The sequence below is a fragment of the Saccopteryx leptura genome, chromosome 5 (genome assembly GCF_036850995.1).
Source record: "Saccopteryx leptura isolate mSacLep1 chromosome 5, mSacLep1_pri_phased_curated, whole genome shotgun sequence".
In the NCBI taxonomy this organism is placed as follows: Eukaryota; Metazoa; Chordata; class Mammalia; order Chiroptera; family Emballonuridae; genus Saccopteryx; species Saccopteryx leptura.
The window spans coordinates 63,642,379-63,658,383 of NC_089507.1; the positions used below are offsets into that span (position 1 = coordinate 63,642,379).

Here is a 16,005-nt window from a genome sequence, read left to right on the forward strand (position 1 = left end):
ATATCCTCCATAACCACCGTAACCTTGGCTGTTATATCCATAGTTGCCATAGCCTTGATTCCAATAGTTACTATATCCCTGGTTCCAGTTTTGACTGGGGCCTGCAGCACATTAATAGGTTCACTAAAGTCAGAAGATCAGCAAAGATCTTTACTTCAGGATAATTAAAAAGCAGAAAAGCTTAAGATAGAGTAAACTTATGCTCTAGCTTACCACCACCTCTTCCACGAGCTCGTCCTGAAAATCCTCCTCTAGATCCCCACTGTTGCTGTTGTTGATACTGTTCCTTCGACATGGCTACTTTTATTTCACACTAAAAGAGAAAAGGTATACTAAATCAAGAAAATAAAGCTTATACTAACCAGAACAGCCAATACTGTCTAAAATACAGTTGGCTAATTTGATACTTTTCTTAAAATCTGTTTAATCAACTAAAACCATTAGTAATTAGATATAGTCACTTCTGATGATATAAAGGTATTTGTTTATGTTGTTACATCCTACTTCTCAAAAAAAATCTTCTGGTAAAGCCTAGCCAAAAAGAAAAAATCACTTCAACATTTCCCTCCTGCTGCCCAATAAAAGCAAAGAGGTGAACAATGACTTTGATGAACAAGGTGCCAATAAAACGTCTTTAAAGCACAAGCATGCCAAATGAAGTCTTTACAGAAAACTATGATTAAACTCTTTACAAAAGCTAGTTTTACAAGTCTACAATGAAATGGAAACTAACTTACTTTACTAAGACCAACATTGTGGTATTTCTTTTCCATTATCTTCTTTACTGGTTCCTCTTCCTTAAAGGTAATAAAGCAGAAACCACGCCTCTTATTGGTCTTGTTATCCATGGGGAGCTCTATGGATTCCACCTGATATCAAAAAATAAGTTTTCATACTTAGTTTGCATATTACTGACAATAAAAACACACATTTAGTGAGTAAAAGTGCACAAAGAAAACATATATTTGGTCTCAAGATCTAACTCTAATCTTTTAAAAGAATTCTAATTAGAATATGCACTCCACCTAAAATGTCTAAAACAAGCTTCACAGGATACTAGTATTTGCTGCCTAGTTCAAGGGTCACAAACTCAAATGCCTATCGAGAACAAGCAGAAGAAAACAATTTTAAAAAGAACAGTAACAGAGACTGCATCTAGGAGAAAATGGGGAGTGATGAGGACCAGGGAAAACTGGAGCCCAAATGTGGAAAATGCTGCTCATCTTAGAAGGCTGTAGCCACACAAGAAAGCAGTTCCAATGTTGCTAGTTCTTACAAATACTTAGGAAAGCTATTCAAATTTTCATAGGAAATATCTCCATTCCTAAATATTAACAACCAAACATGCATTCAGTTTGAATCAAGCAAAGTTATCTGCAGGCTATAATTGTGGCCCACCAGCACATATTTCACAGCTTAAAACCATTAATTCATAAAAGAACTTCTATTCTTAATTCATTCCTTTCCTATTCTCAACTGAACCATTTCCTTCTGTATCTCAAGTAATCCAATCTGGATTTCTTCCTCATGTTGTTTATATTTTTCTTTCTTCTATTAATCTGGTAAATTTCATAAGATAATGCTCTGTTTCATCTTTGTGTACTCTGTGCACAGCAGTATTATGCATATAGATCCTGAATAAATGAGAAAAAAAGCAATAATCTAACTTTCAAAGTTCTGCTAATAAAGTATTAACAATATCCTTACTGTAAAAAATAACTGCATAATCTGTCAAAAATACAAAGTTTTGTAAAACTCTTAATGTGACAATTATGTTTACACTAATTTGGGAAAAAAAACAAAACAAAACAAAAAACTGGGTCAAAACATTATCACATACCTCACCAAAACCACCAAAGTATTCCCTTATTTTCTCTTCAGGTGTATCTGGAGAAAGGCCACCAACAAAAATTTTTTTAACAGGCTCTTTTGTTTTCATGGCTTTGGCCCTTTTAGGATCAATCACCTTCCCATTCAACTTATGTTCTTTCTGATCCATGACCTAAGAAAATTGAAGTTTTTAATTTTAAATATGTATATCTTAAATTCAGAGACTATTAACTTACTTAAAAGTAATTAAATTCATATAGTGAAGGCTAGGCATATGCCAACTGGCTCATGATTCAACTAAACTGTCCAATTGTGGTGATGTGACACCAACTAACATACACCAGTATTTAAACATAAAGGTCAGTAAGAACCAGGAGATACAAATCAGTAACTAGAAACCATCACCTTAAATGTCAACAATATAGGCATGATTGCCACCTTCCCCTTAGTCCAAGACAAAATGCCTCAGTTCAAAGTTTTTTGCCTAGCAAATTTAAAAAATTTGTACTTCTATAAACTAGTCATAGCACATCCTTTTAAGTAGTCATCTTTGAGTCTCAATATTTAAATTTTAATTTAAATAAATATATTAGCTGGCACAGTAAACAATTCTTGAATCTGACTCTTCATAAACTGTATTGGCAAGAACTGTATCTCTTCATATTATTGCAAAAGGGGAAATCATACATTAATGGGCAAATTATTTTTATCAAACTATCCACATATTTTATATTATTAACCGATTGGAACATGTAACACACTACCTTATCTACACTCTCCGATTCTTTAAACAGCACAAAGCCAAAACCCCTTGATCGCCCTGTGATAGGATCTAACTTCAGAGTGCAGTCTACAACTTCACCAAATTTGGAGAAGTAGTCCTTCAGGTCTTTCTTTGTAGTGTCCCAGCTAAGGCCTCCTATAAACATTTTCCTGTAAAGACAAAAAGCAATATTAAAATGCTAAAAATAAATAAATAAAATTAAACTTTGCCTTAAGTATTCACAACAATCTTTTTTCATACTGCACCAATTTACTGGGCAGTCTATGAAAATGTCATTCCTCCTACATAACCACATTATCAAGACTACCCTACACTCCAGTTTTGGGAAGTTTTGCTTTAACACTGCTGCGCCTGCGTAATTACAAGATAGTGAACAAGCAGCAGGATTAAGTCTCTTGACTTGGCAAAGATCAACATATCCCCAAAATAAAAACTGTATATTAAGTCTTTCTTAAATTATTTTAGTTAAATATTGGTAACAGTAAAACAAAATTTTAATTTCAAATTTCTCTTCCAAATCTTCATTGTAATTGTAAAAAGGCTATGCAGCCTCCAGTGATCAGTGACAGCATATCTATGCTGAAGCTTTTTATTAAACAGTTTGCTCATTAAAACTCTTAGCATAAAACTCTTAGCACATAAAATGGAAGATTCTAAGTCTCACAATTAAGTTGTAAACCAGTTTTTTGATGTGCTAAGATTTCTTAATAAAAACAAAAGTAATCATGTAAACAATTCAGTGAACAAAAAGAATTATCCATTGAAGCACAATCTACTAATTAATCCAGATGATTTACAGTAGAACCTCAGTTAACCAGCAATAAATATTTAAACCTTCAAAATGCTGAAAGTGATCAGTGTTAAGTGGAAACTAAGATATTTTAAGACCAAAAATATATATTCCAAAAAAATAAAATTTAGGTGAATTATTTTTAAACAGCAAAAGGCCATTAATCGCAGATCTGGCAATTCTTGATCCTTTTTAGATCTGCACCCTACGCCCCGCACCCCCAAAGAGCTAATATATACCTTCTACCCTTTAAAGAGACAGGACTGGAGATTTTTATTTTAAGGGTAAACTGTCAGAATTTGTTATGTGAATGCTAAAAATTTCAGCATGGGAGTGTAACTATCCTTGCTCAATAATTTTTCATTTTTATAACTCAGGTAGGTTGGGCTAGGGACAGGAATGTGGTACTAACTTCCAGCTCTGGAAACAAATTAAAGCAGAAAACATCAATATCTTGGTGAGCTTTTATGATACTGCCACTAAAGCCAATTCTTGCAATAAAAAGCCAATTTTATCCCTAGAATAAGATCTTGATTCTGTTTCTCCCTAAAGATGCCAGATTAACTGAGGTGTTACTGATCTTATTTTACACCCATAAACTTGTTTTTACTTCTACTAAGTTAACTTTGAATGAAAAGAAATCGTTAGGCATACACTGTGCCTCCCACTTCAGATTAGGCTTTCATCTCACACATGTATTCTAAAGTTGGGTTATCTTTTATACACTGAACTTTCAGGACTTTCTCTGTTAAAATTTCCATCCTTTAAGTAACCCTTATTAACCTTTTTTCGTATTTTCTATCAAATGAACATAAAAACACCCATGGTATATAGGTATTGTTAATGTTTATTGCTAATTACATGGGGGAAAAAAAGTTGAGGTATTTCCAATTACATTTTCTTTCATTTAAATATACCTTGTAAAAATATCCAACTCTAGTCAATTAAGTTGCCTTAAACACCTTATTTTTTAAATTAAATATCCAAAGTACTTCCTTCACAGATTCAAGTTTATTACCAACCTTTTACCCTTTTCAAGGTGAGGATACAACTATTTTTTTAAAAATCAGAAAGAAAACTGACTGGTAAAGCAATGACCTCTTGCTCACCATAGCAAGTTCCAGAACAGAAACAAGTTCAAGTAGGTTGAAATTAAATGATCACTTCTGTTATTACAGAAATTTTCACGAATTTAAATTTGAAATTATTTCAGCCTGAAAAAACTGGAACATACCAGACACAGAATTTTGCCTTTCAACTTTAGCTTTTTAAAATAAGGCTTTTGTATGTGAGACACAACTATTTTTAATTTTATTTAACCAAGGCAATGTTTATACTGGGTTAAATGTCCTTAAATCATAAAACAGAAAACAATTACAAAGAATTTATAACACCAAGAACAAGGCATGTTCTATTATTATTCAGAAGCCATAAATGGCTTTTTTTATTTTTTTACAGAATAGGGATTGTTCTTAAGTAATTAGCCCTATAAAGTGCTCTCCCAAAACAGTTCCACCTTTAACAGTGTTTGGTAGACAAGTTAAATGTGTCTATCTTAGAACTGAAAAAGTCACTAAAGATGCTATCCATCCTAATCAATCAAATCATTTATTCAGAATATAAAGTATTCTGGACAACTATAATTACATATTCCCTAAGATCAATTACTATTTCTCAAAAATTTAGAGCAAATTATGTAGTGTAACTTCAGCCATCCCAGCACCTTTAAAGAAGGCAAGACAAATATTCCACCTTCCTTAAGACACTGCCAGCCTTCCCTAACACCTCTCCCCATTGTTGAACCTTCAGTTAATTATTTGGAATAAAGGCTGCTTTACATCATATCACCCTTCTCCCTTCTTAAATATAGTAATTACTATTTGATACTGTATGGGTCCAGTCATCCCTATTATGCTACTACAGCATGTCCATAGGCTCGGCTCTTCAGAAATTAAGAGAGCTATTTATTAATACACTTAGTGTATACCATGTCTTCACTATTTTAACAGGTTATTTTTCATTTTTGCCAGGTTAACCACCAGTTGCTGTTTTAAAATCACCCCCCCACACACACATTTTGTAGGGTAGGTGGCACTCAAATTTTCCAAATTTTGTGTAGCAATCTTCGAGTAAAAGCCTTAGTAGCTCTTCTGAGGCAAATATATTACCATTTGGTAGGCAAAAAAGAACTTCCTATTCTGTTCTAATCAAGGAAGGTTGCTATACAATGAACTACCAGACAGGTAAATATACTACAATGAACTTATAAACTGTACCAAATTCATTATGTCTGGAAAATATTAAATATATGCCATCACCAAAATGTCATAGTATGGTACAGTAAGGTATGTCATCTTAATTCTAGATAAATGGGAATGTCTTTGCCTCTATAGGACACCAGCTCTCTGATATGCTCTCCCTCAAATTATGATAGAAGATGATACTAATTTAAATTTTCTATGTTTTATATTATTGTATCTTGCTTAAAGCACAATACCTATTGTCCATCCAGATTACCTCTGCTGCCTTGAATACAAAGACTGACTTCCAAGTTGGTGTCACTCCTGCAGAGATGTGCAAACACTTTATGAAGTACAGGTAGAATGTCAAAAAATGCTAAGCAGCCAAGTTAAAACTACTATACATCAAAAGATTTGTTCAAGTAGCAACAAAAATGGGCCCCCAATGCTTCAATAGTTTAAAATCTGATCCTTAGTTGTAAATAAATCAATTATCCCAATTAAAATGTAGGACTTCACATACAGTATTAACAAAATTTAACTTTTTAATCCTACCTGTAAGCTATTTAGCATCCCAAAGGCAATACAGTCTTCATTTAAAACATCTACTCAACTGAAATCTCCTTGCTTTTACTGATACTGATTTTATACCATATTATAGCACTAAATGACAGGCATAAAGTTATATAACCCAGTATAAGTGACTTATCTAAATGCTATGCAGTGTCACTTAGGATTTAGGCTGTTATGTGGGACATATTTTATTTATTGATTTTTTTGGAGAGGAGAGGGAGAGGGGGAGAAGGGAGGGAGGGAGGGGGGAGACAGAGAGAAGAGGAGAGAAGAATGGGGAGAAGCTGGTAGCATCAACTCATAGTTGTTTCCTGTATGTGCCTCGACTGGACAAGCCCAGGGTTTTGAACCAAAGACCTCAGCATTCCAGGTCGACGCTTTATCCACTATGCCACCACAGGTCAGGCTGTGGGACATACTTTATAAAGAACATAAATTTAGAGACAGTAAATCAAAATACCTGGGTTTAAATATTGCCTCCACCACTCACTAACTGGGACCCCCAAGGGGAAAAAAAATTCTGATTGTTTCCACATCTGTAGAAGGAATAAAAAAGGACCAAGAGCCTACCTCACAAATCTGCAAGTGAGGTCTAAATGAACAGAATAAAGGGGCACAGAACATAGTCTGATGCATACTAAGTGCTCAATAAAAATAAGTTATTACTTAGAATTGGTAGAGTACAATCTATAATTTAATAAAGTAACTTATTTACTTAATGGCATAATTTAAATCTACTTGAGCTATATGAAGTTTCCAACATTAAGGGGAAAAGGGCAGGATGATTTTATATAAATGATCCTACGATTATTTTCAGACTTAACTCAGAAATTTATAAGTATTCCACATTAAAAAAATACAAACTGAAAATCAGGTTGTCTAAGACTCTAAAGTGTAGTTCCAAATCATATGATGATCTATCTGCATTTTAACATGAACACCACTTAATGTTAGTAAGGAATAATTTCAAAATATAAAAGGTAATACGTGTATGGAGCAGAGCTGGCGTGTAGGAAATGTTCTGATTTAATACCTTTTTCCCATCCAAGGAACTTATTCTCTGTACTTCTGAGGTCATTAGGGTTAAGATTCAAAAGCCAACGGTATTTTATTTCAAGGTACTTTCCCTAATAAGTCTTTACTGTGAAACACCTCATTTAAGGTAAAATAATAAGCACCATTATTTTGAGTACAGGGACTCCTCCCCCATTCTGTAACTTTCAGAAACTTTAGAACAAATCGTGATCTTCATACATGATTGCATAACAAGTTCTGACAGTTTATAAAATACAACAGAATGTAAATGTTATATTTCAAGTATGTAACATAGCTAGCCAATCACTGTCACCTTTTAGAGTAACACTACTCAAGCACACCACTAACCCTTCTTTAAATAAATTTCCTGGTATTTTATCATTGTAATTATTCTTTTAAAATCCTACAATGACATTTAAGTATAATGACATCTTCTCACCAAAGCATTAATGGTTTTCTCCTTAGAAGTTATAGATTTTAAAGCCACCAGTTACCTATAATAAAAGGGATGGGCTGGATTCTCCTTTTGTGACTAGACAGTTATCACATTAGGATAATCACATTTTAGATTCTGTGAAAAAAGTATCTTTGGAAATAGCCTGACAAACTTTTAACAAGTCATTAAAAAATATTAATTTCTTTAGCCCAGTATATTAAATCTCATGACTTTATACTTTAGAATGAACCCAAATGACTAAAAGATAACTAGGTTGAAAACAATAGTTAATAAACATAACAAACAGGTTCTGAATAAACTTTAAATGTTTAACCCCAAATCTCCCTTTTTGTTCATTCATTCCAAGGCAAAAATGACATCTTGTATCTTTACTTTTAAAATAAAACTCCCAGCTTTATAAGTTAAACTCCCATCTACCTAGCGGTTAAGGACTAGGGTTTCCTTAACATAGAGGTTAAAGTTCTGGTTAACTGAGATTGCTACACATTCACAATTCTATAAAGATTTCTATTGAAAATGAATTGAGATATCAACACTAAACTCAGAAAATGATTTTTACCTTTACTGATGAAATCTCAGAATCTTGCAATGTTTTGATTTTTTAATATAAGGGAAAAATTACAAAAGATTCATTCCATGACATTCTCTGTTGGTTACTTTTTGAGTATATTTGCTGATAATTTTTCATCTTCCTCACGAGACTAAAGGGGGATGAGGGGATTTCCCTAATTATTTGGGCTTTGTGATAGTTTCAAGTTTAGGTAAGCAGGAGTTTACAGAACATGACCCAATACTTAAAACTATCACCTCGATTATTGGCCAAACACTGCCACCGCCAGTAACAAGAGTCGCCCCGCCCCACCCCCAAAGTCTTAAATGTCTAGCTCCAATGTACAATATAATACTCCAGAAACTAAAACATGCTTACCTTTACTCCACAGGAGTAAACCACTGGTAAACTATTAAGACACAGGACAAATACACACAAGCTATGAAAGCAAGCTACGTAGTCAATCTTCCTGTGGTGAGCGTTGTTTCCAACACATAGATCAGCAAACCAAGTAACAAACAGGTTATATTACCTGAGACCACATTGTTGGAAGTGAAGTAACAGAAACAGATCCCACGCTTCCAGCATCCAGTTCAGTGCCCTATCTACTAAAACGTTGAAGCAGAACTAAAGTGAAATAAAACTTTGAACTAACAGAGTTGTTTCACTCCATTTGTGAACCTGTACACATTTGAGGTGCACATCTTTAAGTAGGATAGAAAAAAGTTATTCTATTCCTTTTCAAATGCTTTCAAGCATGGAATATATCACCCGAAGGTCAAAATAAGGCCTACATGTTGGCCATAAATCCCAATAGTAGACTCAAAACTTTCTTCTATTAGGGCAGTCTTAGAGATGACAGAATACTCAGGCAATATTAAAACTACACAGTAAATACAGTTTATAGATGTCACATGACTTGGAAATAAACTGGCTTAAGGCAAATACATATATTAATTTTAAAAATGAGCACTGAAACACTTCAATGATATTCTCCAATTCCAAATCCAAAAGGTCAGATTAATCACATAGCCCTATTCATAACAGATAAAAATTTGAAATGGAGAGAATTTAATATCCCTTCCTTATATGTTCATCACCTCAGATTTGGGGCATCAATTTCTGCAAATTTAACACCGGAAATCTGTCAAAGATTTCAAAGAATGCTAATTCAGACCCATCTACCCAGGCTCTCAACTTTCCAGTAAACCCACCTTTACTGAATCAAAGGCCAATCAAGTTGACGTGAGACTGCTTTAAAATTGTTTCACAAAGCAAAATGTGTCCAGAATGTCCCCAAAACACCAAGGTATAGACTACAATATCAAATATTTAAAACACATGTAGTCACATTTCTTAAAAATTAACAGGTGACAACCTACAGCAGGTCACAAAATTCCCCAACAGGCGAATTACATTTGAGCTTATACACTAATGAGAACAGTATTGATTTACTTCAATAACTAAATGAGCCTAGTATTTTGCTTCCTCCCCAATCCAATGCAGACCAGTCAATGTGCTATCTTGTAAAATTGTCTAACACCATACAGTATTACAATTTTCTGCTGATAATGACTTTTAAAAACTGACTCCAGGTAGCTACCTGGCATGTATATTTTGCGAGACATTAATTCTTAAGTATCTACCTAATAGAACTGCAGCCCTGTAGAAAACATGAGTTCATACAAAACAGGAAATTCCAGTGCAAATGCTTCTAAGTAAAAACTAAAGATATTAAAGCTGGAAAGATTAAAATGAGGTGAACTCAGGAAGGCATTTTAATATGGAAAAATTATTCTAAAAGTCCACAGTAAACTTTGGAAACATCCCAATAGACGTAACAGGCATTCGCTCCTTAAAGCAGCTGTTTATTCTTATATTCAGATTTTTAAAAAACTTTAAAATCTACAACAAATTTATTTTTAAAGTATTCTAGGATGAAACAAATCAATTCTTAAGTTAAAACTTAAAAGAAAAACATTCAGGAGTATGTTTAAGAAATTAAATTTAGATGCTTTTCTAGTAAGCAGTTTTATCCCCACTACTGAAACTATTATTATAAAACTGCTGCCCAATGTCCCTCAAACTGGGAGACAGAGAATAAACAGGGTAGCAAGTGCAGACACCAAACAGAAGTTTGTCTTGAGATTTTTTTTTTGTGTTCAGAAAGTTAAAAAAATATTAACAGGATGAGGCTGGGTGATTGGTAGTAATTTTAAAAAGCCAAATAACCGGTCAGAATCTAAAAATATTTGTAAACTATAAACTTAATTGCCCATTTTTCTTGAGGTCACTCAAAAAACTTATAAAGGTATGTATATAGTACCCTTTTTCCCTGAAAATGAGACCTAGTGCAATTTTTTCAACCTTAGAAATAACCTAGCGGGTCTTTAGGAGCAAAAATTAGTATAAGGTACTGTCTTATTTTGGGCGAAACAGGGTAGATTGTTGTACATGGAAACAGTCACAAGAAATTCTTGATGGAATTTTAAATGTTGATTTTTTGTTCAACAATGACTTGTTCATGGAAAAATAAGACATCCCCTGAAAATAAGACCTAGCACGTCTTTAGGAGCAAAAATTAATATAAGACACTGTCTTATTTTCAGGGAAACACGGTATTAGGTAGCAGAGTAAGTATAATTTCTGTAAGAGTAAAAACAGTGACCTTCAAATGTAAGTTTATGGTCCTTTCAAATTACTGAAAATAACTGCTTACATAAGATTTGAACTATAGAATGAAGTAAAAGTCAAGTAGTTATGGTTGAATCTCAGTTTGCCACTATTAGCCTTGAAAATAAGAGTACGAGAAGGTATTTTTCATCAGAAACATTTTTATTCTGTATGTCAAACCCTGACCCCAGTCTCTTCTCTCACTCTGCCCTTTAGACTTGCTGCCAATCTGCTTTATCGCCAATATAAAACTGGACAGTTTTCAGTGCATGAGAATACAGTAATAAAAACTCATATAAAACTTAAAGGTTATCCCAATTGGACTCTTAAAATGGAATGTAATTTGTACACACATAAGTCACCGTCTACAAATTGGCCCTCTATATTCTACTCGTAGTGGATACAAAACTCTTGGAAAACTCCAATATAATCCTAAAGACTGACACTTAGGGAAAAGGAATATAAAGAATACTCGATCTACCAGCCTTCCAAAAAGAAGCCATACAATTGTGAACACATGTCAACCAACTACAATTAACATTCCAGCCAAACCACACAAGTTAAAAATCTGATTTAAGAGCTGTAGTGGAAAGCCACATCAGCGCACCTCTGACCAGTACATGCCCAATTCTTCAAGTTATGTTTATAAATAAGTTTGGTGACAAAAGACATACATTTTTGCATAATACCTATCTATATACACAATGCCACTTTAAAAACTTTTGCATTTGCACCTGAAACCTGTATAATTGTTAACCTGTCACCCCAAAACATTCAATGAAAAGGAAAAAAAACAGCAAAAAGTAAAATAGGAAAAATTTTAATGTACTTTATTAAACTCAATATATGCAAAATATCATTTCAGCAGTCAATAAAAATTTTTAAATGGGAAAAATAAAAATTGCTTTACTTTTGATATCTCCAGAATATTTCAATATAACATGCAAGACATTTTAAACACCAAGATTTTGTATCAAGTAACCTTCACATTTAGCACTAAATAGAAAATTCCAAAAATATATCTTAAGAACAAATCAAATTTAAAATTACAGTATTTTTCTTGCATAGGTAAAAAATATCGTTACTAATTATATTAAGCTTTAATTAGCCAAGCCACAATTACATGCATTACCACAGACCAAAAACCATGTAATGGCATTAGTTTTGCCCAAAGATCACTCAAAGTGCCTAAAAAGGTTTTATATCCCAGGTACAAGATATCCTACTGTACTAATGTCGAGAATTTCCTGGGGAGTCAATGGGCAACCAACCAAAACACAGCCTCTGCAAGTTATGACTACTGAAACCTTTATAATACAGAAATAAAATTTAAAAGTTTTACCATTCTTCCCGCTGTGCCGTCGCTGCTTCAGTGTGTCGTGGGGAGGAGTTTGAATGGCTAGGGAATTAACAACCGGTACAGCAACCAATCAAAATTCTAGTTTTAGTTTTTGACATTGTTAGGGTTAAAAACTTTTAATTCATTTACACTTCAGTTCAACAGTAGATAACTACACAAAGGCAGCTGCTTTGTGATTTGAAAAATCGGGGCTAACAAAGACTGCCCCAAACAGCAAGTTATACAATTACTCATTTTGGTGCCTCTGCCCAAAGAACAGAATTCAGAAAACGAAAACCAAAATATTAAAGGCTTAAGTTTCCAAATATTTAACACATTCCTTTATTAAATTAAACTATACATCATTCAATATTAATTAAGAAAACCTAGTTTCCTATCCCACCTCCTCTCCCAAAGTCAGCACAATCAGCAGAACAGCCAGACAAATCTGTCTGGGCCAAGATTAAATCCTACACTCCAAAGTTCTTCTCTCTCCCCCCCTCTAAATCTTGTGCTCCTTCCCAACTGCTTTTACCTTCCAACACCTTCCTCCTTGTACAGTGAAATAAATTCACACACACACAACAAAAAGGATTGGAAGCTTAACACAAGGTCAGTAGTAACGGGAATAAGAAAACCCAACCAAGAACCCCGATTTAGTCCCTCCTGCTAACTCCTGTATTGTGGTCCCGCTCCCAAATGCTGCATTTCAATATATTAATTGCAGCTTTAAATAATGTATACAACCAATTCCAACTGGGGGACGCAAGTTACTACTTAAAAACCTGCAAAAAAAAAAAAAGTCACGCCAGAGTATAATAAAGAATTTGTCCAATTTTGAAAGGCTAGTGGGCCTCTTTTAACAGTGGATAAGAGCGGGAAGGAGAAATCAAGAGAGACTAAAAAAGGATCCTGGGCACTGGGTAGGGAAAAAAGGGTTTGGTAAAAATGGAAATTGCAGAGAAGAAGGAAAGTAGGTAAGAGTATAATCTGTACGAACAATTAGGGAACCCAATAGCTGAGAGCGAGAAAAGGGTGCGCGGTTAGTGTAACCCGGCGGGGTGGGGGGAAGGGCAGCCCGCAAGCAGAGGTAGAGGAGCTCCAGTCAAGTGCAGGCCCCGCGGACAAGGAACTTAACCAAAGCCCGTGGAGCAAAACCAGCGAACCAACAGGCGGCTTGGGAAATTTCATCTAGTTCAATTTGCTCCCTCGACTGAAAAGTAGGGACTGTAAGCAAGCCATTGAGTGACAGCGTACAGTGGAACACCGAAGAGGTCGAAAAGAAACTTACTTAAAATAGCAAAAAAAAAAAATCGGCCTGAAGCCAAAACGGGTGGAGCACAGGTGGAAGCCTACACGGTCCCTAAAGCATGTGCTTATAATACAATCGTATCGTCTCTCGGATGAAGTGACTCGAACCAAATAAACCTTAGTTTTTCAGGCAGAAAAGCTTTTTGTATGTTTGTGTTTTTATGCCCGGGACTTTAAAAAAAAAAGGGAACGGAAGCGATAGAGGGCAAAGAAAAAAAGGTACCCTCGACAGGCGGGAAAAAATCCTGGCGGCTAAGTCGGTGGGAGGAGACCCGTGGCAGGGAGGGAAGGAGGGCGGGCCGGGGAGCAGCGTGGTGATGGCTAAAGGTGGAAACGTGTGTGATGGGGGAGGGGGCCACAGCAGGCAGGAGAAAAGAAATAAAAGCCCCAGGGATCCCAACGTAAAGAAGGTGATAACAGTGCAAGGAGGCTGCATGGGAACCTGGAGGGCGGGCGGAGAGCGGGAACGAGGCCTAATGGCGGGGAATAGGGAGGGGGAGGGGGAACTAGTTGGGCCTGGCTATCCCGGGCCGCCCCTTACTCACCCTTCATCCTCCTCGTTCTTACTGGCATCGATCTTCGCCCCCTCCGATTCCGCGCTGCTCCCTTCAGTGCCTCCGGCCGCGGTTCCGCCCCCGGTCCCGGCTCCGCTTCCCGCCGCCGCCGCCGATGCTCCCTGCGCCGCCGCCACCATGGCTCCCTCCTGCTCGCCTGCCGAGCCGCCTACCGCCGCCGTTGCCGCCGCCGCCCCGTCTCCGCCGAACTGCTCCTCCGACATAGTGCTACTGCCTCCGCCGCCGAAGAGACTACACCCGCTGCGGCCGCGAACCGAAACTAGCAGCAAAGTAATCCCCGCCGCTGCCGCGCGCCCGCTCTACCGCGCGAGGCACACAACAAGACAGAGAAGGCGCGCGTGGCTGCTAAGGCTCCTGCGCCTCTCCCTGGCCTGCCCACCTCGCCTCCCACTCTCGCGCAGCGCGTACTCCCGCTCTCTTCGACTGCACTGAAAAAGAATACGAAACAGCGGCGACCGCTCTTGCCTTCTCCTCGCTTTAATGGCGCCGCCGCGGACCACCTAAAATGGCCGACGGAAGAACGGCGCGTCCCGGTCACGTGATACGCGAGCGCGCCCTTTGCACCTCCCCCGCCCCCTCTACCGCTATTTTTTTCCTTTTCCTCCTCGGTCCCGCCCTCTCGCTCCTTTTTATATTTTCCTTGCTCGCGCTGCGCCGCACAGCGTGGGGCCTTTAAACGGAACCGGAAGTGGCGTTCGATTAGACGGCCGCGCGGGGACCATCGAGAACAAGGAGCGCTATTTCGAAGGCGCGGCTAGAAGTGCCCCTTCCTCTGCCCCCTCCCTCCCGAGGGTTCCTGGATTCCGCTCACCCACCAGCGGCGGGCGGGGGTGTGGTAGTACCTCCCGGACGGCCACTGTGCCTTGTGCGCCTGCGGCGTTGCGCTGGGGCCGTGGAGCTCGCAGCAGCTGCTCCTTGTGTCCTAGAAGTGCCAGCCCGAGAAAGGAGGCCGCCCTGAGCTGCAGTCCCTTTGCCTCCGGTTCCGTCCTGAGCGGCGCCTGGGGACTCCCGGCTCACCCCACGCTGGGCGAGACCCCGCGACGGGCTGCGCGCGTGCACGGACTGCCGCAGCTCTTCCGCCCGCTTTAATCGCCCTCGACCCGGTGACATTGAGGTCCTCCGGCTGCCGCCGCCGCCGCGCTTTCCGACAATGGGCGGGCAGGCTGAGACCGCTGACGATTTAGGATCTTTTCTTTTAAGATTTGTTTTCCAAGTAAGATTTTTTTTTTGCTTGCTTTCTCCTGAAAGTTTTCGCCTAAAGAAACAGGTAACTTGTACATTTTAAGGAGCAGTGATTGTTTTGCTTTGCTTGTTTTATTTGAAGATCCTAAAACCTACCGCGATTCTTTAAAAATATTGAGTTGGAAAGTGTGTTAGATCAACCAAAGGTTCATTTAACTTAATGATTTCTAGTTCTTGTCCTACTTACTGTAATATATAAATACCGTGAATCATCTTTACAAGGTTTGAGTTTGTTATGTGTGGGGTGTGTGTGTGTGTGTGTTTAAACACCGCTAGGCGTTTCATGCAGGGTAACATTAAAATTCTTTAATAGACCTATTAGAAATCCCAAATGCGTTGGCTGAAAACTGGGTTATTTGGGCTTTGGGATTTGCAGCTTCCTGCAGTACACCCAGAAGAAAATATACTTTTTAGCTACTGCTTTAGTCAACAAATAATTATTTGCCTGTTTAGCATGTGCTCAGGCACTGGAGAAACAAAAACTAATGCAAAATACAGTAAAGAACTAAAGATTGTAAATATTTGGTTTGAGATCCCCTATGTAATTAAGTGAATTTGTTTGATTGGATGCCAATTAAAAATCTCAAAGGAAGATTGAAAATATCT

General features: G+C 37.4%; 1 protein-coding gene across 4 annotated transcripts in view; it reads right to left on the bottom strand.

Moving 5' to 3' along the window:
- The window catches only part of HNRNPD (heterogeneous nuclear ribonucleoprotein D), a 17,363-nt gene extending 2,707 nt beyond the window's left edge, over window positions 1–14,656 (bottom strand). Inside the window, exons 1-7 of one of the 4 annotated variants that reach the window (XM_066385480.1) lie at window positions 14,128–14,653; window positions 12,275–12,331; window positions 2,595–2,763; window positions 1,841–2,002; window positions 738–869; window positions 214–313; window positions 1–101 (exon numbers count right to left, since the gene is read on the bottom strand). The exon at window positions 1–101 is cut by the window's left edge and continues 46 nt beyond it. In XM_066385480.1, coding sequence (XP_066241577.1) covers window positions 1–101; window positions 214–313; window positions 738–869; window positions 1,841–2,002; window positions 2,595–2,763; window positions 12,275–12,331; window positions 14,128–14,360 — 954 coding nt within the window. In that variant the 5' untranslated portion in view covers window positions 14,361–14,653. Of the gene's footprint in view, window positions 102–213; window positions 314–737; window positions 870–1,840; window positions 2,003–2,594; window positions 2,764–12,274; window positions 12,332–14,127 lie in introns of all 4 variants that reach the window. The other 3 variants (XM_066385481.1, XM_066385482.1, XM_066385483.1) reach the window with 3 other exon arrangements.
- Between the last annotated feature and the right edge of the window lie 1,349 nt (window positions 14,657–16,005).